The 24,700-nt window shown below is 35.5% G+C and overlaps 1 protein-coding gene across 1 annotated transcript; it reads left to right on the top strand.

Moving 5' to 3' along the window:
* The first annotated feature begins 4,701 nt into the window (after window positions 1-4,701).
* LOC110921891 (sodium/hydrogen exchanger 4) lies at window positions 4,702-10,441 on the top strand. Its single transcript, XM_022166216.2, has 14 exons — window positions 4,702-5,054; window positions 5,745-5,863; window positions 5,968-6,065; window positions 6,141-6,200; window positions 6,876-6,922; window positions 7,015-7,209; window positions 7,313-7,359; window positions 7,491-7,557; window positions 7,645-7,745; window positions 7,871-7,972; window positions 8,077-8,221; window positions 9,355-9,417; window positions 9,789-9,872; window positions 9,948-10,441. The coding sequence occupies exons 1-14, from the start codon at window positions 4,881-4,883 to the stop codon at window positions 10,221-10,223; spliced, it is 1,578 nt and encodes a 525-aa protein (XP_022021908.1). The 5' UTR covers window positions 4,702-4,880; the 3' UTR covers window positions 10,224-10,441.
* The last annotated feature ends 14,259 nt before the right edge of the window (window positions 10,442-24,700 follow it).

Below are 24,700 nucleotides of genomic sequence, written 5' to 3' on the forward strand. Positions count from 1 at the left end.
TGGTTTCAAATCTGTTTCATGAATTATTTACAGTTGTAGCACACCAAATATTTGTTATTTGTATTGAGTTGGTATATTGGGATTAAATACTAAACTGGTGGAATTACAGCAAGTCCAGGTTATGCTTCAAGCTGTCTCGATCTCTTTGGAGGCGGATAGGTGGCTTTAGGAGGTCTGAAAAACAGAATTGATAAATTTAGGGAAAATGGGGTTGAAATATGATAACCCAACAGTTGAGGATCTCATTCTACAGCTTCGATAAATTCAGGGTTATTTTCAAATAATGCTTCCTAGATGTTTGAAGACCGACAAATGTCCAAAGAAGTAGCACTATGGACATTTGTCGGTCTTGATCGGTCTTCAAACATCTAGGAACCATTATTTGAGAATACCCCTGAATTTATCGGAGCTGTAGAATGAGATCCTCCAATGTTGGGTTATCATCTTTCAAACCCATTTTCCCTAAATTTATGGATTCTGTTTTTCAACAGGGATGTAATGTAATGATTCCTCTCAATTGAATAGACGGACACTTGCTTCCTCTCAAAGGGTTATGGAGTGGTTATAACAGCTGATCATGCTAAGGACTATAACTAACCACTGCTCCTTATAAAGACTGATGGACTTAAAGACTGATGAGACCTATCCACTGTTGAAGACAAAGCCCTGTTAAAGACAAGCACTTATGTACCTAAGGTCTGATATTCTACCTTTGTTTATGTTAACAATGTTTATATGTAACAGTATTTATCACATCAGTGTTTTATACTCTGTTAGGTTGTTAGATGTCATATCACTTCAGTGTTTATATGTAACAGTATTTATCACATCAGTGTTTAAAAGTTATCCACTGCTGAAAGACAACCTATGTTTCTTCATTCTTCATGTTGACCACTGACTGAACAAACGTCAGTGTTTCAATCACTGTTGGCTATCCACTGATAGTTTAAAAACAGCAACTGCTCACATTTTTATTGTTGACATCCACTGATATTGACCATCAGTGGTTTCCCTAAAAAACAGCCATTGCTCACATTTTTATTGTTGATGTGGTTAATTAATGATAGAATGAAATTATCAAATGAAAACTATAATTACAATGAAATTACCATTTTATCTAATCGTTACATTCCAATGAGATAAGAGTTCCTCCAACATTGTTTTGGTGATAAAAATTAAAGTTAAAATAAAAAATAAAAAAAACTGTTGATGACAATTTCTTGCATATCAAATCAGTAATTAATGCTAATTTCTTTATCTTTGGACATTGAAAATATGAAAAATGGGAATTTGAAATTGATGGTTATTTTCTCTTAATTAATGTTAAAATAAAAATTAGAAAAGTCATGATGACAATTGCTTTCAAATCAAATCAGTAATTACTGATAATATCAATAACTTTTGAAATTCAAAATATGCAATTGGAAATTTAAAATTGACGTTTTCTTTCTTTTTTTCCTACAAACGCAACATAGATTCATAAGATTAAAATTTATTCATTTATTCATGACATTAAAAGTCCAATAATTACATAACATACTGAACAACTAAACTTTTAAATCTAACAATAACCGTAAGAATTAAGAAACTTTAGCTTCAACTCCATCGATTGCTGAACCTCTCGATGTATGTCCTTCAGCATCGCCATGAACTCCATATCTCTATCCCCGCACTCTATATTACTGACAACACAAAGCTCACGAATGGAAGTTGAAGGCATTCGCATAAGATCTCTGGAAACCTGTTGTCTCGTGAACAGGCCAAGTTGCAATCCATCAAAACATCTCTTCAGCTCTTAAAGAGTAGCCATATCTTGATACACCTGTTCCTCGATTTGCCTGACAAAACGCTGCTTTAAATCATCTGATTTTACAGAAGTGAATGACGCCATTTCAATAAACTATATTACTCGACTTTGTTGAAAGTATGATATCTTCGTAGGAAAACGTGATGAAAAACAGGTGAAGTGGCTATGAGTTTATATACTTAACCAATCAAAACGTGTAGATTTAATATAAACATATTAATGTATATTTCAAAACAGCAGTCTTTAAATGCAAAAACCTTTTCAAACTCCAACTTTTATGGGAAAATTGTAAAATTAAATACCAAGAAACCCAAGGGACAAATTTTCAAAGCTCAAAGAACAAAAGCAGATTATCATAATTACAATTAACCTCTTCATTTACCATGTAGACCGACACTTGTTTCCACTCTAAGGGTTATGGGGTGGTTATAACAGCTGATCATGCTAAGAACTGTTATAACTAACCACTGCTTCTTATAAAGACTGATGGACTTAAACACTGATGAGGCCTATCTACCGTTGAAGACAAAGCCCTGTTAAAGACAAGCACTGATGTACCTAATCACTGATGAGGCCTATCAAACATCTGTTTATGGGTAAACATCTGCTTAAGGTCAAACATTTGTTTAAGGCCAAACATCTGTTTATGGCCAAACATCTGTTTATGGCCAAACATCTGTTTAAGGTCAAACATCTGTTTAAGTCCAAACAACTGATATATAAGGCGAAACATCTGTTTAAGCTCTAATATCTGTTTAAGTCTTCTCATATTTTAACACTTTTGAAAATAGTTTAAAATGATAGTTTTCATTAATCCTTAATAGTCTGTTACAACCACTGTGTTGGTTAAAACATCTGATTGTTAAAAGTTATCCACTGCTGAAAGACAACCTCTGTTTCTACATTGTTCATGTTGACCACTGATTGACCAGAATAAGTGTTTCAATCATTGTTGGCTATCCACTGATAGTTAAAAATCACCCACTGTTTTCATTTCACCACTGTAAACCACTGATATTGATCAGTAGTGGTTTCCTAAACAACTGTCCTCCATTATTCATCGGAGGTTGTCACGTGATGAATCGTCGCCCCAACGAATAGTTTGGGAATATATACACGCGTATTGTGGAAGACTTGCGGTTTTTGTTGGCATTTTTGCTATTTAGTGGGATGAAGCATTTAGGGGATAGATATGATGATGAAAACATTAGGGGGCTAATGCACGCGTTGGTAGTTTGGATTTTAGCGGGTGTTTTGACCGTGTTATATTTGGAATACAGGCGGAAACGACATTTAAGACAGCGAATTTTCGAGTTAGGTAATTGGGTTTTGGGTGATGATGTAGATGAAGAAACTGATCTTTTACGGCGAGACAGAATACATGGAGTAAATGTGGATAAACTCGTGCTTCCTTCAGAAAGATCAGAAATTCAGCTTGAACATTTGAGCACATAAATTTTAAAAAACCGGGCAATTTTTTTCAAAAAAACATCCGGGCGGTCTTTCAAGAATATTTAAAAAAAACGGGCGCTTTTCAAGCGATGAAGGCTTCTTGAGTTAACTCGTGTAGCATAACTGACTTCTGGAGAGATAAAATGATATCTCATGTGCTCTTTCTAGCTGGTACACTTATCACCTTCATGAACATATGCAAGTTCTTTTTATCTGTCTTTTAGCATTCATAGCTTCAAAACCTTTACTTTTGTTCTGTTTTTTTTTTACTGTCTTGCTGTGTAGTGCACATTTTTTCTGTTACGGGTCAACTTAGTTCTCTAGGTAATATACTCTTTTTGTACGGATGATTTCTTCTATGGAGCAGTATTTATTTCCGTCTATCGGATACTTGATGTTTTATCCTTGCTAGTTTTGATGTAGTAGTCATATGTTGTTAATAAAGATTACCATTATTTTGAATGACCGTGTTCATGTTGCATTTTGCTATAAACTTAACAAGTACAGGGGCTAATGTTGTAATCGTTCATAGTTGAGGAAAATTATGAGCATTGGCAAGGAAAATTCTCACATATTAATATCCACTCGAGGTCATATACAATAAGACCAGACATAGTTCCTTCGTAACTTGTGAATTTCAAATTTACTAGAAGACAATCACTTTTAAGTTGATGATTTGAGTTATATTTCCAATATTAATCTTCATACATCCATCTTCCCTTTGTTGTAGAACCCGAGTAATATCATGTATATTCTATGGGCTTGGGGAGGTAAAATAAATAATTTCAGCCTCTTTGTTTTCTTGCTGGAGTAAATCTCTAATTTTTCGGGCCCCACAAGAATCATGATAATTAAGGTGTAATATTACAATCCTAGGGAACCTTTTTATCGACTGGTCCCTATACTTTACAAATTGCGCAACGCGCGCATGTGGTTTAATGTTTTTACGTCCAGTGGCGGATCTAGAAGATCCGCATAGGGGTAACGTTTCAATAAAAAGGGGTAACGAAATCGAAAAAACGTCAATTTTTTCCAAAATTTACACTACCATCGGAGCGTCACCGGATCGTCAAGGAGCAACGGAGGTTACCCCTTCTATCACTCTAGGTCCGCCCCTATTTACGTCTATTATTTTACGGTTTAACAGCCCTATCGAAACTCACGGGTTCTAAGCCGACTTAGTTATTCTTTTCTATGTTTTACTTTTTCAATCTATTTTTTTACGAATGTTGTAACGTGTGTGCATGATTTCTTGTTTTTACATTTACTTTTTGTCTAGTTTGTTACCATTTTACAATATTATGTCAAGTCAATGATGGGTTAATCATAACATTTTTCTAGTTTTCTCAGCGAGATAGTTTACGGTAGAAAAGAATAGTTGATATCCCCCTGACAAATCCGGCCAAAAACGACCAATCCTACACAACTCACGAAGTAGAAAAGCAACAAGAAAAAAAAAACTAAAAACAAAACCTTAAAACCCCATAAAAATAACACGTGTATCCTTGTCATACAAAAATCCGCCGTCGACTGCTAGTCATCTGCTTGTTTTGTCTTCCGAGCAACACAACAGCAGGATATATCGGAGAGTTTGATCCAATTCACACCCAGTATCAACCAAATGGATCCCAACACCACCACTTCATCCTTGGCCAATGCCATCAACCTCAACACTGCTCACCGTCAAGTGATTCCCCTCACACTCTTCGTCGCCGTACTTTGTCTCTGTTTAGTTATCGGACACCTGCTTAACGAGAATCGTTGGGTCAATGAGTCCATCACCGCCATCATCATCGTACACTTCTTCCTTCCTTCCTTCCTTCCTTCCTGTATCTACATGAGATCGGTATCGGCATAGCACAGATTTCGAAACTTAGAGCATTCCGATCTCTTACATTTTTATATTTTTATATTATAAAAAGTGATTATGAGTGATAAAAAGTGATTGTGGGTGAGGATACATAAAATGTTCATCTCTATAATTTTTTATATATTTTGAATGAAAGTGGTTGTTGGTGGAGCAGAAAATAAATATAATGACAAAATATTATTTAATTAAAATGAGAGAGAAAATATAGTTATTTTTAGTGTAATTATAGGGTAGAATTTGATGAAAGAGATGTGAATGCTCTCAGCTAAAACCAAAACCAAATAGACCCGCATAATAGTATAGTATCGATATCAAAATTGTGCTAAATTTAAAACTGAATACCGCACATATATGTTCGGTCGATACATTATTTAAATACCAGCAATACGGTAAGTATTCAGCTAAAAAAACCGAATACCACACCATATATGTTCGGTCAGGTTCCAAATTTTTCACCATTATATGGTACTGTACCGTACCAGTAGTATCATACAGGTACGGTGGTACCATAATACCATATACTAGTATGTTACGATATCTATATTCGGTACAAAATTTCTCATACTTTTATTTAAGGTATTTACATAACTGAATTCAGTTTTCAACTAACTGCAGGGTTGTGTTGTTGGGACGATCATCTTATGTACGAGCAAATGGAAAAGCTCTCAGTTGCTGAGATTTGATGAAGAACTCTTTTTTATATATTTGCTTCCACCTATAATCTTTAATGCAGGGTAACCTTTACTGGTTTTTAAAGAATATTATCATGGTTCTGTTTGTTTTGTGTCAGGTTTTTAATTGTTCATGCTGGGGTTTGGGTTTACTTAAATTATTGCAGATTTTCGGTGAAGAAGAAACAGTTTTTTCATAATTTTTTCCCGATTATGTTGTTTGGAGTTATTGGTGTATTCATATCCACATCCATCGTTGCTGCGGGTAATTATACAATTTTATGGGTATCGTTTCATGTTAATCATTATTTTAATATGATGTTGAAATGGTTTTATGAAGGTTGCTGGTGGCTGTTCCCAAAATTGGGGTTCAAGGGTTTGACTATCAGCGAGTATCTTAGTATGATCGATGATCTTATAATTTTGTGTTTTCTTTCGTACATCATCATAATTGCAATTGTTTGAATAGAAAGGGTTCTGCTTAAGATACACTAGTGATGCTATATTGACGCTAGGCGACATCATCGTACGCGCATATGACTTTGGCAGTGGTCACGTCAGTCATTTCTTTGTCCCTCAAATGACCCATATGACCATTTCCGCTCTGTCATAAAGCCGTATGGCTTGTTGGACTAATTTGTACTGGATCAAGGAAATCAAAAGAAATAAAAAAAAAAATAAAAGATTTGAATCGGGATAAAAAGGAGCCGATAAAGATGAGAATCAAATAGATTAGTTAGAGTTTAAGTTTAAATTTAAATTATTTAAATTATTTTTTTTGGTTAGGATTAGCATAGATTTAACATTAATAGAGGGTTATTGTAATTGTTTTATTTGTGTCGAGTTAACTTTAATAAACATAGAGTTCAGATACGGATTTCGTCTCCAAAATATTATCCGGTTTGTTCTTGGGTTCGCAGCCTGGGACTTCATGACTATCATATGGCCCATTTGATCACTTTTCACCCTATCATACGACTCATATGACACACCAGAGGTGTCAATATAGTGTGTCAGTGGTGTTAGTTTAGCTCTGCCCAATAGAAAACTTACCGTCATCCACCAATTTATGCAGGTATAGGGACCATTTTCTCATCTACAGATACTGTATGTACATTACAGGTTGGTCTTAATATCCATAAACAACAGTCTAGTTAGCTTCTTATAATCTTATCCAAGTCTTTTTATAATCACTGACAAGAACAAATATGCAGGTTTTGCATCAAGATGAGACTCCTTTGCTCTACAGTCTAGTTTTTGGTGAAGGGGTTGTAAATGATGCAACATCAGTTGTTCTCTTCAATGCGGTTCGAAAGATCACTGCAAATACGCTTGGTGTCAAGGCTGCTCTTCGAATCGTATTAGATTTCTTGTATTTATTCTCTACTAGCACTCTTCTCGGAGTTACCGTAAGCAAATCATGTTCCTAAATGAGTCTTCAAATTTCAAACTAACCAATTGGAACCCATTTAACACCCCCCCCCCCCCCCCCCCCGGTTTAATTTTCTGCAGGCCGGGCTTTTGGCATCGTATATTCTCCGAGGTTTGGGCTTTGGCAGGTAAATAGAGAAACCTTAATTTAATTCATGCTTGTAGAGTTTGAAGCTAATTTGTTTATATACGAGTGATAGATTATCAATAGCTGTACATGTTGTGAAGCTACTGTGTTTATATATTATTATTTTAACAGGCATTCAAGCGTACGCGAAATTTCTTTGATGATTTTGATAGCATATTTGTCCTACATGTTAGCGGAGGTAACTAACAACCCATTGGTCGATAACTCTATGAATCTTTGGACATCAAGCGTACGCGAAATTCTTTGATGATTTTGGTTTATGCAGTTATTTGAACTCAGTGGAATATTAACAGTCTTTTTTTCTGGAGTTCTAATGTCGCACTATGCATGGCATAATGTAACCGAGAGCTCGAGAGTTACAACCAAGTATGTGTGGTTCAGATTGTATATTTTTTGTTTACCAAATGATCCACTAAACTCATTTGTATACTCCATTAGTATATTTACTAGGTCGAACTGTCATTGCCTGAATCAAAATTCTACGATTTCAGGCATGCTTTTGCAGCGATGTCTTTTATCGCAGAAACGTTCATATTTCTTTATGTGGGAATGGACGCACTGGACTATGAGAAGTGGAAAATGAGCATATTAAGGTATTATTGGTCTTCCAGTGAAGTTAATCTCCATGACCATGTGCGACGAATCATTTCATTATTAGAATTAAAGATTTTTCTTTATCGTTATTTTTTTGTTGCAGTTTTTGGACTTCAATAGGCATATACAGCACTGTGATGTTTTTGATACTGCTCGGACGAGCTGCTTTTGTGTTTCCTCTTTCTTTAATTGCTAATTACTTGCATAGAAGTGACGATCCTTCATCAAAAATCACAGGACAGCACCAGGTAACCCTGTTTTCTTGGTATTATTATTAGTCCTATTTCCGTTCACAAGAAAATAGTTCTCATAATTAACATGGCCGGAATTCGCATGGGTATACCGGTGAGGATGAGGTTTCCAAATCAAACTTTTTAATAATGTTGGAAATCATGCCCTTGATCGAACACAAAAAAAAACACGATTTGAACAAACTCGTTCGACTCTTTTATTGATTTATCAATGAAGCACACCAATACAATAACCTTAACCCTCTATTTATACTAAAACTCATTCTAATCCTAACCCGACTCAAACTCTATTTAATTAATAGGTGTGTAGACCAACGTTGTTGTTGACCCCCTAAATTATTGTAGGTGGAGTAGTTGTTGTGACACCTTAGGCAAATATAGACATAAAAAATGTCCTGCCTGTGGCACCCAAAAACAAATCAGCTAAGTAGCACTGGAACGGGTACGGGATCAGGGTACGGGGACGATACGGGAACGAGGAACGGCAAAACTCAAAATTCCAAGATACGGGTACGGCAATAAAAAATATAAAAAAATAAAAGTACATTAAACAAATTCCAAAAATACTACATCTTCCAAAGGTAATTAATTATCAATAATCAAATCATTTTCAAATTCCAGTTCATCTAGTGAGAGATCGGCAATCGATAGAGAATTAGAGATGATGAGACTTGAGAGTTTAGAGATTAGAGAAGTCGAATATGATAGGTCTATTTATTTAATGGCTGGTTGTGGAATTTGAAAGGGTAAAAACCCTAAAAATAAATGGAAACGGGTTGGATACTTCTACCAGATACGTCCCCGACATTGGGAACGTTTAGGAAACGTCCCCGACGAGTACCCATAGTGTTTCCGTCCCCGACAAGTACCCGAGACGGGTACGGACACATAAATGGAGTCCCCGTGCTACATAGCAAATCAGTAAGCTACTCGCGGGCAAACCGGATAATATTGGTTGGTATGAGGGTTGGATTTAACATCAAGCAAATGTAAATGTTTCTACTTCCGCAACTATAATGTCAAATGAGTCACTCTTCCTCTGAAGATTGGAAACTTCTTATTGAAATAAAAAATAAATACACCAATTTAAGAAACCAATATATTAGTAACAAATTTATTGTATGTTTTAGGTAGTAATTTGGTGGGCTGGTCTGATGAGAGGTGCTGTCTCTGTAGCTTTGGCATTTAAACAGGTACTTCTTTATATTATACTTTATTCCTATATAATTTTCATGAGTTAACTGTCATTTTCGTCCATATGGTTTGGTGGAAAATGCCACTTCAGTCCAAAAAAAAAATCTGCGCCAGTTCCGTCCTCAACATTTTTGAAACGTGTCACTTCAGTCCAAAAAGATAACGTCTTGCGCCAATTCCGTCCTCAACGTTTTTAACGGCGCGTTATCTTTTTGGACTGAAGTGGCACGTTTCAAAAATGTTGAGGACGGAACTGGCGCAATTTTTTTTTTTTTTTTTTTTTGGGACTGAAGTGTCATTTTCCACCAAACCACAGGGATGAATATTCTAAACTAGCACAATAAGCATCATTTCTATGGTTTTTATTTAGTTTACTCTTTCTGGTGTGACACTCGATCCAATTAACGCCACAATGATCACCACGACTACTGTCATCGTGTTATTCAGTACAGTTGTAAGTATCTATTTCCCTCTACTCACGTGTGTAAACCGATTTATCTTAAAACATTAAAAGAAGCTTTGATTTCAGGTTTTTGGTTTTTTGACAAAACCGCTTATTAGATATCTTCTTCCTACTAATACAAGAAACGCCAGTCTACCTAGATCTACGTCTCCCAAAGAGGATATTACACTTCCGTTACTTTCTTTTGAAGAATCAGCTTCTGAAAATTTCTCTAGAGCAAAAGAGAACATGTCAATGCTAATGGAAAGACCTGTTTACACTATCCACTCCTATTGGAGGAGATTCGATGACACTTATATGCGACCTATATTCGGTGGGGCCCGTAACAGTAACCTTTCGTAGGACAAAGCTCAGTGAAAAAAGGAAGTATACTACATGAAATAGTAGACGCAGCAAAAGGTCAAAGGGAATAACCGATCCAGATTACACATTTCGGTCATGATCAATTTACCGACATACCTTTTGTTCAAAGGTGTGCCACGCTATTGCATATCTTGCTTTTATTATATCGTAGTTAATCGTACTGCAAAAACTAATAAATTTAACATGCGTTTTCGGCATTTCTTCATTGACATAAACAAATACGAATCGTACAAGCTTGAGATTACAACAAGCTAAATGGAGCATAGAAGCTCACTTGATTAAGAACAAATAATATCAATCCAAATAAACAAGGGTGTGACTTAGCATCTTGGTGTAGATTTAACACCACATCTTTTGGGTACAGCCATGGCAGCTTCAGGGTTGGCTCCAAACTTAGCGAGCTGCGGCTTGTAGCGGCACAGACACGGGAGATCAACCCTACGTATTACCTTGCAACACTGGCGGGTAGGTGCTGGTGGGCGGGCGCCGGTGATTGCGGGAAGACATTCCATGAGATCTGTCAATGGGACATTGCAAACAGTGTTGGTGCAGCTAACTGATACAATGAGTGTTATTGTCAACAAACAACTTAGGAAAACATACCCTCTGATTCCTACCATGTTTGTGTGTTTAATTATGGTGTGTGTTTGTGTGTATGGGAATTTATAGAATTATGGGTGGGGTGGTTAAGTTAGCCATGTGGGGTTGGCATGTGAATTTGGTCCGTGGTGTGTGTTGTCTTTTTTAGGAGTCTTGTGAGTGAGACCTATATAGTAACTGGCCCGTGACACTAGGTTAATAAAATATACATATATAGGTTATGTAAATCTGATGTGTGTTCAAAATTGGTGGATGTTTTGCAATATTATTATCAAAAGTTGAGAACTACTTAGGGTGTCACATGAAACGCACTATATGGTTTTTCTTTTTGTTTTTCATCTTGGATGGAAAGGCACTCACCCAACACCTTTTTGTTTTTCATCTTGGATGGAAACGCACTATATACTATATAGGCGGTTGTGATGAGACGTGTTTGGGACAGGTTTATTTCATTCATGTTCTCATACCAGTGGGGGATCCGATAAGACCACCCGTAGTGGTTTAGAAAAATAATGCCCCCACCATGGGGCATTATCCGACACGTGTCATCCCAGTCAGCATCAGGCGTTATTGCAAAAGTGGCGTAGTGGGAATAATGCCTGATGATGCCTCTTCCAATCATTAAACAAAAAAAAAAGCAAACTGTTTTCTCATTGGTGGGTCAAACCCAGTCAAACCTTCCTTCTTCCAATTTAGGCGTTTTAATTATAATGCCGAAATCTTCGTTACTAAATATTTAATATATTTTTTTTATTTCAATCTTGGTTTAAAAAAAAAAAGACAATTTGGCTGGTTATTGTAGTTCACAAGAGCAATCCAGCCCAGTAAGATTAAGATCCATAGTGAAACTAACAGCCCAATCTCAAAATAAGATTTCTTAATTTTAGCCCAAACGCAATCTCAAAACTACGAAACCAGCCTTAAATATCAAGCCCAAAACCCATACCCAGTGACACAACTGAAAAAAACAAATCATTGTCCATAATAGCTATGTATATTTGGTAGATATAATATTTCCATATATGTATTGTAATTAGCCAAAGATAGGGCATTCTACATTGGCTATATATATTTATGAATGAGAAAGAGGAGGCAGTCAAGCCATTCACAATGATCAAACCTTAGTATGGTATCAGAGATCAGGCCTCCAAACAACGACTATCTTGCCGATCTCCCTTTCCACACTGGAATGGTACAATGCGATGACTAACGAATTTGATGCTCTTATTTAAAATGAGACTTGGGATCTTGTGCCTCGTCAGTCAACACATGAACATTATTCGTAGTATGTGGTTATTTAAAGACAAATTCAAGTCGGATGGCACGTTGGAAAGGTACAAAGCACGACTTGTTTGTGACGGTAGATTACAACAAGTAGGCATTGATTGTGGGGAAACATTTAGTCTAGTAGTGGAACCGGCTACTAGTTGCATAGTTTTATTTATTGCTTTGTCACAATCTTGGGCAGTACATCGACTTGATGTGACAAACACATTTTTGAGGGTTTATATTTTATTGAGTGATAATATGTTTACAAGTAGATGAGATTATTTATAAACCAGACTAATTAGAGTTAGACCCTTCTAACTTAATCAACAAGTTAAAACTAGGCCCCTTAGAGTTAGGGTCGGCCGGTCCTTTCTCCTTGTGCACTCTCCTAATCAGCGGGCTGGCCCACAAAGGGACCGAAGCCTACAACTCCAACATTTATATGTATCAACCAATGGGTTTTCGCCACAAAGGTTCTCCCGATCATGTGTGTTGACTTAAAGAGTCTTTATACGGCTTAAAACAAGCTCCAAGTGCGTTGTATCATAGGTTCACGGTTTATGCTTTAACTTTGAGTTTTCAACAAAGCAAATGTGATGCCTCATTATTCACACTTCACCATGGTAAGGATGTAGCTCATTTACTTCTCAATGTGGATGACATTCTTCTTGTACCCTCCACAAATCACTTGCGGCACCAACTCATGGCTCACCTAACTAACGAGTTCGCCATGAAAGACTTTGGCCCTCTTAGTTTCTTCCTTGGCGTCACGGTTAGTCATCAGCATGACACTATGTTTCTTTCTCAATAGTCCTATGCTACTGAAATTATTGCTCGTGCTGGCATGCAATCATGTAATCCGGTTACCACTCCAGTAATCCAGTTAACACACACTCAAAGCTAAGTGCTCTAACAGGTGATGATTTTCATGATTGCACCTTGTACCGCAACCTTGCCAGGGCGCTTCGGTACCTAACTTTTACCCGGCCTGACATCAGTTATGTGGTTTAACAAATTTGTGTGCACATGCATGCGCCAAAAACGGACCATTGGAATGCGTTAAAAATAATTATCCGATACACTGAAGGCACTGATTCGTATGGCCTTACTCTTGGTTCTTCTAAGGATCCCTCTTTACTCGCCTACACTGATACAGATTGGGCCGGTTGCCCCAACACTCACAGCTCTACGAGTGGTTACTTTGTTTACTATGAGGACAATCGTATATATCTTGGTCGTGAAAGCGACAACCAACTATCTCACGTTCTATTGTCGAGCCTGAAAACCCTAGCAGTCCACATAAGTGAGAGTTCCCGGTCCATGACTAGACCTTCCGGTGGATCAAACTTTTTATATTAACAGAAGTCGTTTATTATAATTTAACCACTCAAATTGTTCTCTATAGATAATTGTATAAGTAAAAGATAATAAGGGTGCCCGGTGTGGTGCGGCAAAGGGTGTCGGCAAAGGCTTTTGCCGCGCGGCAACACCGCCGCCGACCCCTTTGCCGCTGCGGTTTCGTTGATCACGCGGTGAAGGGATGTCACTCGGGAATCATGAGAGAGAGGGTAGTGTGAGAGAGAGAGGGTAGTGTGGGGTGGGGTCTATTCCAATCTCAACCAATCACACATTTTTCTTTTTTTTTAAATAGTTTACGACTTCACCAAATGTCTAACCATTGCCAAACACTTTTGAGCATAGTTTATCACTTTGACATGACATACTATCATTGTTTGATTTTTTAGTTTGTCATGTGTTTAACCACTCCTTACACCCTAAAGTATGATAAGTTTTGTTTGGTTGTTGGGAAAATCGTATGTGATACGGGTGGAAGATGGGTGGGTCCTAAAAACATCTAAAGATGATTTTAATGTGTCGTGCAAGCACATGTTCGTGAATGCTGGGCGGTGGCCGGATTGTTTTTTTCTACCCAATGGGGACAATCATTACTAAATTAATTTCCAGATTAATATGGAATATTATTTATAATAATCTTTTGGAGTTAAACATATATTTAGTTTTAAAATAGTAGTCACATCATTTGATCATAAACACAGGACTGTCGGCCAGATCGGATGACTGGACCTACTTCAAAACAATTCATTTTTGGTTTTCATATTTTGTTTACACTTAAAAAGTAGTTTTATATTTTAGAATGAGTTAATAGCCAAAATGGTCCCTGAAGTTTGCTCACTTTTGTCACTTTAGTCTAAAATTCAAATTTTTTATAAATCTGGGTCCCTAAGGTTTGCATTTTGTTGCCATTTTAGTCCAAATTTCAAAAAAGTCAAATTTTGTCAAATTTTTTACTGAAGTTTGTCTTTATCCTTATTTCTCATAAGGGCAGAATTGTCATTATATATTATTATAAACTAATTTATATTAAGAAAATAAAAAAACCCTCTTTAAATTACCCTAATCAATCGATCCAAACACTCACTTTCCCTATCATCTTCTTCGTGGGATTACCCTGGGATTCAACAAACTTTTGTGACAGGTGCCCTAGTGTCCAAATGTCAACAATTACAAGATTCAAATCTTAAACCAGATCATTACCAAGCTCATAATAGAAATCACCAATCCCCAACAGCTCAGCCCAAAAACCCTTATTCGACGCTAGTGGATCCACACCTACTTTAGCACACATCTCATGAAACTGTGATCTAAAAACAGGATTCTTCTTGATATCATTCTGCAGTAACCAGTATCAACAATCAGAAGAAGAAAAAAACATAATCTCTCTTAACTATTCTATCATTACAAAGAAACAATCTCCCACTCAAGCAATAATAACCTAATTATTATTAACCTATTGAAGCAGCAAATCTGAAGAAAATTATAGTAGAACAAGTAAGTACATTGTGTTTGCGAGCAAAGTCTTCTAACTGAGAACGAAAAGTGGAGAGTTGTTCTTTCATAAGATCGGTTAGTAATTTGGCGACATTATCTCCCAATAGTCTGTATTGATCCTGATGTATTGATAGATACATGAGAGAGAGTTATATAATGAATGATACATGTAAAAAGGGGGAATTGAAGTGAACCCTAGCAGCGGCGGCAGTTTGTAAACCGCCAATTCCTGGTCGTCGTCTCATCTCCGATCAACGTTCAATGATGATTTCAATTCAAGCAGATTTCTGTCTGTTGACAGAAGAAGAATTCAGGATTGCAATTTCTATAAATGAGTTAATAGCCAAAATGGATACAGGGTAATTTAAAGAGGGTTTTTTTTTTATTTTCTTAATATAAATTGGTTTATAATAATGTATAATGACAATTCTGCCCTTATGAGAAATGAGGATAAAGACAAACTTCAGTAAAAAAATTGACAAAATTTGACTTTTTTGAAATTTGGACTAAAATGGCAACAAAATGCAAACCTCAGGGACCCAGATTTAAAAAAAGTGGATTTTAGACTAAAGTGGCAAAAGTGAGCAAATCTCAGGGACCATTTTGGCTATTAACTCTTTTAGAATCGATCCGATTGAGATGGGTTGGTAAGACAACTCGTTTATGAAAATAATTTTCTTTTTTTTAACGATAAATTTGGATCACTGAGGGACCACTAGAGTATTATCGTGTCATCAGCGGAACCGTCCGATCATATCCGTCTTCATTAGGCATAATGCCTATACAGCAATTTAGAAGGAAACCCGATAAATATAATTAAAAAAGATTGATGTTGGTTATTATGAATTATTTGTAAAAATAACCTTATTCTTTTAGAAATTCATAAATAACCATACATTAAATGTTCATGAATATGGCCCATGACGCCAAACAAGACCTGCATTTTTCTACCAACTTCCATCAACATTTGTTTTGTATTTATTGTTTCGTGGTTACATGTCACGTTGTAAAATTTTGCAATAAGTTTAGAATTGGGACATCTAATTTGAAACTTTTACATGACTAACTTTAAACTTTAAAATAAATAGTTAATGGCGGTAGGGTAATGTTAATTTAGTAAATTTACATAGTATGTGTCTACTTTGTTTAAAAGTAATCCGGTAATTATTTTATTGATATAGTATCCCTTCTTTAGTAACCTAGTATGTGTCTACTTTGTTTAAAAGTAGTCCGGTAGTTATTTTATTGATATAGTATACCTTCTTTCACTTTGTGTAGAAGATAACACAATAGTTAGGTTAAAAGTTACTATAATTATTATAACTAGGACGCAATTTACCATTTTTTTGAATTAATTATAATTAGGACGCAATTTACCATTTTATTTTGAATATGTCAAAGTTTTGGACGATGAAGTTGGATTGAACCATGGAGTCGAAACAATTTTTTTTTCCTCATTTTTGTTTTTGAAAATGCAAAGGGGTACTTCTATTTAGGGATTCCCATCAAACATATGGGACTCATAGTCACAAAAGTTACTATTTTATGCTAGGAACATTCTCATCCAAGGCCATTGGACTTGAGATATCCATGATGTAACAAACTTTGTCATAATTGTCTTCTTAACAACTACAAATCATGACAGGGAGGACGTGCCTTGCAAACCCCACCACACGCATCATCCTTCATTTGTATTCCCATGATATCGACCGTAATATCTATAAGACTATAATCGACTAATATCATTCAGGTATATTCCCATGCTATCGAGTGTAACATGTATAATCAACTAAGATCTTATGCATGTTTGGCATTTTGTGATGTGAGGCCAATGGGTTAAGCATTCAAGCTCTTAATTCTCTCTATAAATACCAACAAGGGCGGAACGATAGTTATAAGAGCCGTAGCACGGGCTACGGCTCAACTTCGTATTCCTAGTTTTTTTTCCGGTTTTATACAAAGGATGCCCCTAAAAATACGAGGGTACCCCTAACAAAAAAATATACTTGATATTACTAAAATCCCATTTTTCTATAAGCCCAAACATTTTTTACAACCCAAAAACTTGTAGAATAATGCCCGAATGATAAAATAAGCCTATAAATCATAAATGTTTTATGCTTATATAAGTTAAATTTTACAAATAAGTAATAGTTTCTAGTTTTCTTTGTTATTGTTAAACTAGGTACTTGAATTCTTTAAAGTTGAAGGTTGATTACTCGAATTCCTTTATTATTGTGTGATCGAAAAAAAAACTTTTGATAAAGTATAAAACAACGATTTGATGGAACGATTTCAAGCTATGAAAAAAAGAAAATGACATATCTATTAGATATTTGTTTTACTTTATCTATTATCGTTTTTTATTACTGTATGATTGCCGGTAAAAAAATTTCAGGATACCCCTAAATTAATGGGCTAGCTCCGCCACTGTTAACCAACCTCTTTTTTCAAAGGTTATGCATAAAATATATTTAGGAGCTGTTTGACAACTTCTGAATGGTTAAGTGCTGAACCATTAAGTGCTGAACCAGTAAAAGGTCTGAACCATTAAGAGCTAGTATAATGCTTAACCATTCAGAGGCAAATGTCTGACTGTTAAAATGAGGTATTGGTTGTTACTATTACTATTAATTCATACATCAAACTGTTGGGCTTGGTTACAAGTTGTTGGACTTGTTATAAAGTTGTTATTGGGCTCTTGTTATAACCGTATGGGCTCAAGGGCTTATATGTAACTATAAGGGTTATTGTTGTTATTCTGGTGAAAGTGCAAGGTGGTTGTTGTAACAGGTTTCATATCCAGCTATATAATACAAGAGAGAGAAGGAGTTCAATCATTCACTCCAGATATTTCTTAGGGTTTCATCTGTTCATCTCCGTGTTCATCTTGTTCGTTCTACTGATCGGTTTATCAGTTGTTTAGTTCGTCTGGTGCTTGAAGAGTCTTCATTCTCCAGTGTTGTAGATCTCTGTTTAGAGATCATTGTTTGTGTTTGAGATCATATTGATCTCTGTTTCTTTTCTTGTATTTTTTGTATTTGGTTTTCATATTCAACAGATCTAATAATCTGTTGAATCTGTACTTTGTATCATACAGATCTCAGTTACTTGAGATCTAGGGTTTGGTTTGGGTATTTTTCTGGTTTGGGTCAATAATAAGATTTTGTCATGTTTTGTCGCTATATTGCTGTTATTGTTTAGATCTATACCATTTTACATGGTATCAGAGCATATTAGGCTCTGAACATCAGATCTAAGTCTTCCGCTGTTTGTTTCTGGTTGTGATTCTTGTGTACTGATTTAGTTTCTTTGTTGTAGATCTGGTGTTGTCTTTGATCTTGGGAGTATTACGGTGTAGATCTGGTTGTTTGAAGGCTGTGTTGGTCTCTGAACCCAAGAAGGTTCAGGGCAAACTAACCAGTTTAAGGTTTTTGGTATTTGTAACCCTAGAAGGTTACAATATTCTGGAAGCTGTTGCACCCACTGTGAGGATATCTTCTTCTCATTCTTGTTACTGTTTTTCTTGGTTGGTTGATTAGTTGAAGTCGGGGTAGTGAGGACCGGCACATTACTTGTTTTGTGGTTTATCTGTTGTATGCTTGTTATTGTGTTGAGTGTTTGTTTTTCTATCTGTTGTTGGCTATTTGGTGTTTGGTTATTGGTTGTTGAGAGTGTATTGACTTACATAGTTTGGCTCCTGTATTAAGACCTGTCCAGGCACTATAAGTGATGAACCTGGAATCTGGACACTGATACAGCTTCGCCCTAGGTTGTGTGTATATCTGTGATCTTGGTTATTTCTTGTGAGTTTTTTTCTGTGTTTGTTTGTTTGAGTCTATTGTGTGTTTTGCTATCATGGTTCTGCCAGAGCCAAATGCTAGCACGTCTCAGACCTTAATAAGTAAGTTGGATATAGGAGATCCACTGTATCTACATCCTAGTGATTCTAGTGCTCTTACTATTGTTAGTGTTAAATTGAAGGGTACTGAAAACTATTCTGTGTGGTCTACTTCTATGAAATTGGCTTTAGAAGCCAATAATAAGTTTGGTTTTATTGATGGTAAATGTAAAAAATCCACAGAGGATGATGTTCTTGCTAGTCAATGGGATAGATGTAATTCAGTTGTGTTAACTTGGTTATTGAATTCTGTGTCAGAGGAGTTATTTTTGGGACAAGTGTTTTCTACACTTGCCTCAGAGGTTTGGGAGGATCTAAAAGAAACCTATGACAAGATAGATGGTTCTGTGGTTTATGATTTGTTTAAAAAGATCAATTGTATTTCACAAAATGGTTCAACTGTTGCTGAGTATTATAACAGGCTTACTACTATGTGGAAGCAGTTTGATGCTATGCTCAAACTGCCTACATGTTCATGTAAGGCTGCTAAAGACTATAATGATTTTTCAATGTTAATTAAACTAATGCAGTTTCTTATGGGGTTGGATGATGTATATCAACCAGTTAGAACAAATCTTTTAACCAGAGAAGTTTTTCCATCTGTCAAGGTTGTTTTTTCTGTTGTATCTAGAGAGGAGTCTCATAGGATGTCAAGTGGTAGTGGGTCAAAAGGCCAAAGTGTTTCTTTTGTGTCTAAGTCCAATCAGTCTAGTGAATCAAGGAAGAAAGCATCTAATCAAAGGGGACCTAATTCTGTTTTTAAATGTACACATTGTAATATGATAGGTCACACAGTTGATAGATGTTTTGAACTGATAGGTTATCCTCCAAATTTTAAAAAGAAATCTAATAACTCTTCTGGTAAAACAAATATAACTAGTAAATCCAATGCTGCTGTTGGGTCTTCTTCTAGTGTATCTACTGCTGGTTTGCCTTTTACACCTGAACAGATAGCTAAGCTGTTAACCTTAGTTGGGGAAAAGTCAACTAATGTGTCAAGTACTGGGCTGGAGTCTACAAATGTAGGAGGTGAGTCATGTTTTGTTACTAGTGGTGTGAGTTGTTCTAGTTCTATGTTTTTTGAAGGTATAATTAGTTGGATAGTTGACTCTGGGGCTAGTCAACATATGGTTAATAGTGATAAAGAGATGTTTAATGTAGTTGATGTTTCTGATTTTGATCTTAAAGTTGGTCATCCTAATGGAACAAGTGTTAAAGTTTTAAAAATTGGTAATGTCAAATTAATAGATGGTATTATTTTAAAAGATGTGTTCTATGTCCCAGGTTATCATGTTAATCTTATATCTGTTCATAGATTAGCAAAAGATAATAACATTAGTGTTGTGTTTAATGAAGATAGTTGTGTGTTACAGGATTCCAAATCAAGGAAAGTCCTGGTGACTGGTAGTCAAGATAGTGGGTTGTATTTTGTGGGAAAGAATGGTAATTCTGTGAATGTTTGTTTTAATAGTTTTGTTAAATCAAGTCTGTGGCATAGCAGATTGGGTCACCCATCTGATCAAGTTCTAACTGTGTTAAAAGAGATGTTTGGTGTTAAAAGTATAGAACATGGACCTTGTGATGTGTGTCATAGGTCAAAACAGGTTAGGGTTCCATTTCCTATCAGTGAACATAAGTCTAAAACAGTAGGTGAGTTAGTTCATCTAGATCTTTGGGGTCCATATAAAGTTACAAGTTATGAGGGTTTTAAATATTTTTTAACAATTGTGGATGATTTTTCAAGAACAGTTTGGTGTTATTTGTTAACAAATAAAACTGAAGTGTTTGATAACTTGTGTAGCTTTTATGAACTTATGTTAACTCAGTTTGAAAAAAAGATAAAAGTTATAAGAAGTGATAATGGTACTGAGTTTGTAAATAATCAGATGAACTTGTTTTGTAAAAATAAAGGTATATTACATCAGACTTCATGTTCTTATACACCACAGCAAAATGGTGTGGTTGAAAGAAAACATAGACATCTCTTGAACACAGCTAGAGCATTATTGTTTCAGAGTGGTTTACCTCTTAGATATTGGTCTGATTGTATATTGACTGCTGTGTACTTAATTAACAGGTTACCTACTTCTGTGTTAGGAGGTAAATGTCCTTATGAAGTTGTGCATGGTTTTAAACCCTCATTTAGTCACTTAAGGAACTTTGGATGCTTGTGTTTTAGTACTGTTTTAAATGAAACTGATAAGTTTGCTTATCATGCTGATAAGTGTGTTTTTATTGGTTACTCTAATGTGAAAAAAGGATACAAATTGTTAAGTTTAGAAAATAGAAAAGTTTTCTTTTCTAGAGATGTAAAATTTTATGAAAGTGTTTTTCCTTTTAAAACTGTTTTAACTCAAGAACAACTTAATAAAACAGATCTAAACCATATTAATTTTTTTGATTTTACTGAAACACTATTGTCTGAAGTTCTAACTGCTCCCAATGATGAAGAGGGTACTACTGGTGCTCAAGTTCCCTATAGTGAGGGTCAGCAACCAGAGTCTCCCTCTACATCTGCTGCTGCTCAAAGTGTTGAGGATATACAACCTGAAAATGAGCAGTTAGGTAGTAGTAGTATGGGACATAATGGTGGGGCAGGCAACACTGTAGGGTCAAGTGATGATACCAACCAATCTGAGGGACAGAATACAGTTAGGAAATCTTCTAGAAAAGTGTTATTTCCACAAAAGTTTAATGAATATGTTGTTGAGGGTAAAGTTAGGTATGGAATTGAAAAGGTTGTTAATTATGCTAAGTTGTCTTTTGACAATTTTAGTTTTGTTTCATCCTTGAATAAATCTGTTGAACCTAACTCCTTTAATGAGGCTGTTAAAGACCCTAGGTGGGTTGAAGCCATGAATAGTGAAATGGAGGCTTTAAATAGAAATAACACTTGGATTGTTGTTGATTTGCCTAAAGGTAGAAAGCCTATAGGGTGCAAGTGGGTATATAAAATCAAATATAAGGCTAGTGGTGAAGTTGAAAGGTATAAGGCTAGGTTGGTAGCCAAAGGTTTTAATCAAAGAGAAGGGATCGATTTTGGAGAGACTTTTTCTCCAGTTGTTAAAATGGTAACTGTTAGAATTGTTCTTAAACTTGCTGTTAATAATGGCTGGCCTTTGTATCAGTTAGATGTAAATAACGCTTTTCTATATGGGTCTTTGTCTGAAGATGTTTATATGACCTTACCTCAAGGTTATTTTAATAATGAAAAAACTAAGGTGTGTAAGCTTGTAAAGTCTCTCTATGGACTTAAACAAGCTCCTAGACAGTGGAATGAGAAGTTGACTTCTGTTCTTGTTGATATGGGTTTTGTTCAAAGTTTGTGTGATTATTCCTTGTTTGTTATGTGTAAAAATGATGTTTTTTTGGTGTTATTGGTCTATGTTGATGATATTGTTATCACTGGTAATAATATGACTGAAATAACAAAAGTGAAACAAGGGTTAAGTGATAGTTTCAAAATAAAAGACCTAGGGGTGTTAAAGTATTTTTTGGGCATAGAAGTTTTGTATTCTAATGATTCTGTTTGTTTGTCACAAAGGAAGTATTGTTTAGACCTCCTTAGTGAGTTTGGTTATTTAGGGTGTAAGCCTGTTGGAACACCTATTGAACAATCTCATCTTGTTACTAGTAAAACTAGTAAAGATACTAAGTTTTTGGATAATATCACTGGTTTTCAAAAACTTATTGGTAAGTTAATATATTTGTCTTTAACTAGACCAGATATAAGCTACTCTGTTCAATTTTTAAGCCAGTTTATGCATAAACCAACTCAAGTTCACCTGGATATTGCTTTAAGATTGTTGAGATATTTAAAGCAATCTCCTGGGAAAGGTATTATGTTTAGGAAAACAGATAACCTGGATATTACAGGTTATGTTGATTCTGACTGGGGAAAATGTCTTGTGACCAGAAAATCTGTTACTGGGTTTGCAATTTACCTGGGTGGTACACTTGTGTCATGGAAAAGTAAGAAACAGAATGTTGTGTCTAGATCTACAGCTGAGGCTGAGTATAGGGCTATGTGTTCAGCCACATGTGAAATTATGTGGATTAAAAATGTGTTAGAAGAGTTGAAATCAAAGTATGTTTTACCTGTTAAACTCTTTTGTGATAATAAGTCAGCTATTTCTATTTCTTACAATCCAGTTTTCCATGAAAGGACTAAACATTTTGAACTTGATTTACATTTTTTGAGAGAAAAAATTGTAAAAGGCTTAATTGAACCACAGAAAATTGCTTCTGACATTCAGATAGCAGACATTTTTACTAAGGGTCTTAGTGTCAGTCAACACAATGAGATGTGTGGAAAGTTAGGTCTGTTTGACATGTTTAATGTATGAATTATGGGGGGATGTTAAAATGAGGTATTGGTTGTTACTATTACTATTAATTCATACATCAAACTGTTGGGCTTGGTTACAAGTTGTTGGACTTGTTATAAAGTTGTTATTGGGCTCTTGTTATAACCGTATGGGCTCAAGGGCTTATATGTAACTATAAGGGTTATTGTTGTTATTCTGGTGAAAGTGCAAGGTGGTTGTTGTAACAGGTTTCATATCCAGCTATATAATACAAGAGAGAGAAGGAGTTCAATCATTCACTCCAGATATTTCTTAGGGTTTCATCTGTTCATCTCCGTGTTCATCTTGTTCGTTCTACTGATCGGTTTATCAGTTGTTTAGTTCGTCTGGTGCTTGAAGAGTCTTCATTCTCCAGTGTTGTAGATCTCTGTTTAGAGATCATTGTTTGTGTTTGAGATCATATTGATCTCTGTTTCTTTTCTTGTATTTTTTGTATTTGGTTTTCATATTCAACAGATCTAATAATCTGTTGAATCTGTACTTTGTATCATACAGATCTCAGTTACTTGAGATCTAGGGTTTGGTTTGGGTATTTTTCTGGTTTGGGTCAATAATAAGATTTTGTCATGTTTTGTCGCTATATTGCTGTTATTGTTTAGATCTATACCATTTTACACTGACCAATTCAGATTAGAGGTCTTAACCATACAGACTCTGTATAATACTTAATCATTCAGAGGCAAATGTCTAAACCATTCAGACATCTGCTCCCAAAACAAACAGTCTGAACCATTAAGTGTTGAACCACTAAAAAGTCTGAACATTAAGAGGTAAACAAACAACCCCTTAGTGTTTGAAGAAACACTCAACAACATTCTTGTTCATTTCATGATAACAATGCACATCCTCTTACGTACATTGGCGAACCCAAAGAGATGGTGACAAAGCAAATAAGTGTTTTATGTAACAATACTTGAAGTTAAAAGTCAACATTTTCGAGTGAGCAAGACGACAATGTGCTGTGGAAATGCATATGACACTAAGGATACGATTAATTTTGAATCCCACCTGCCTATTAGGATGCACACAAAGAAGAAAGCTGATCCATTGTAGCTAGAACGACGAATTCACCCATTGGCATTTTAATTTCTAAATCACAACCAGGATAAACATCTAGAACAAGAAAAGACTTGCTACAAATTATCTCTACTTCCAAAAGGAATTCTAACCTTCTAATTGTTGCATGTAAATTCTTATAAAATTTTGTGACATGACTAACCACCTCGCGCCAGAAGTAAACAAATTATGAGCTAGAACATTTGTGGACAGTACCTAAAAGACCATGTGGAGTGCCTTGAGTCTCTTCAGTTGTAATTTACAAGGTCAAAACCATAGGTTTTTTGAAGATCAACCTTAATCCTATCATTAATCGATTTTAATAGCTTAACTTCAATAAACAGGAATTTAACGACTTCAACATAGGGTGTTAGTTCTTCATATGGCCATGTTCGTTGTCAAGTGAAACAAAA

Source organism: Helianthus annuus, chromosome 11 (assembly GCF_002127325.2).
Source record: "Helianthus annuus cultivar XRQ/B chromosome 11, HanXRQr2.0-SUNRISE, whole genome shotgun sequence".
Taxonomy (NCBI): domain Eukaryota; kingdom Viridiplantae; phylum Streptophyta; class Magnoliopsida; order Asterales; family Asteraceae; genus Helianthus; species Helianthus annuus.

What these genes read in the sequence shown, in the direction of transcription:
- LOC110921891 (XM_022166216.2), top strand. Translation starts at nt 4,881, where the DNA reads ATGGATCCCAACACCACCACTTCATCCTTGGCCAATGCCATCAACCTC. An exon ending in TGTCCTACATGTTAGCGGAG is followed by an intron (nt 7,558 to 7,644) that starts GTAACTAACAAC and finishes TGGTTTATGCAG; the next exon opens with TTATTTGAACTCAGTGGAAT. An exon ending in AAATCACAGGACAGCACCAG is followed by an intron (nt 8,222 to 9,354) that starts GTAACCCTGTTT and finishes TGTATGTTTTAG; the next exon opens with GTAGTAATTTGGTGGGCTGG.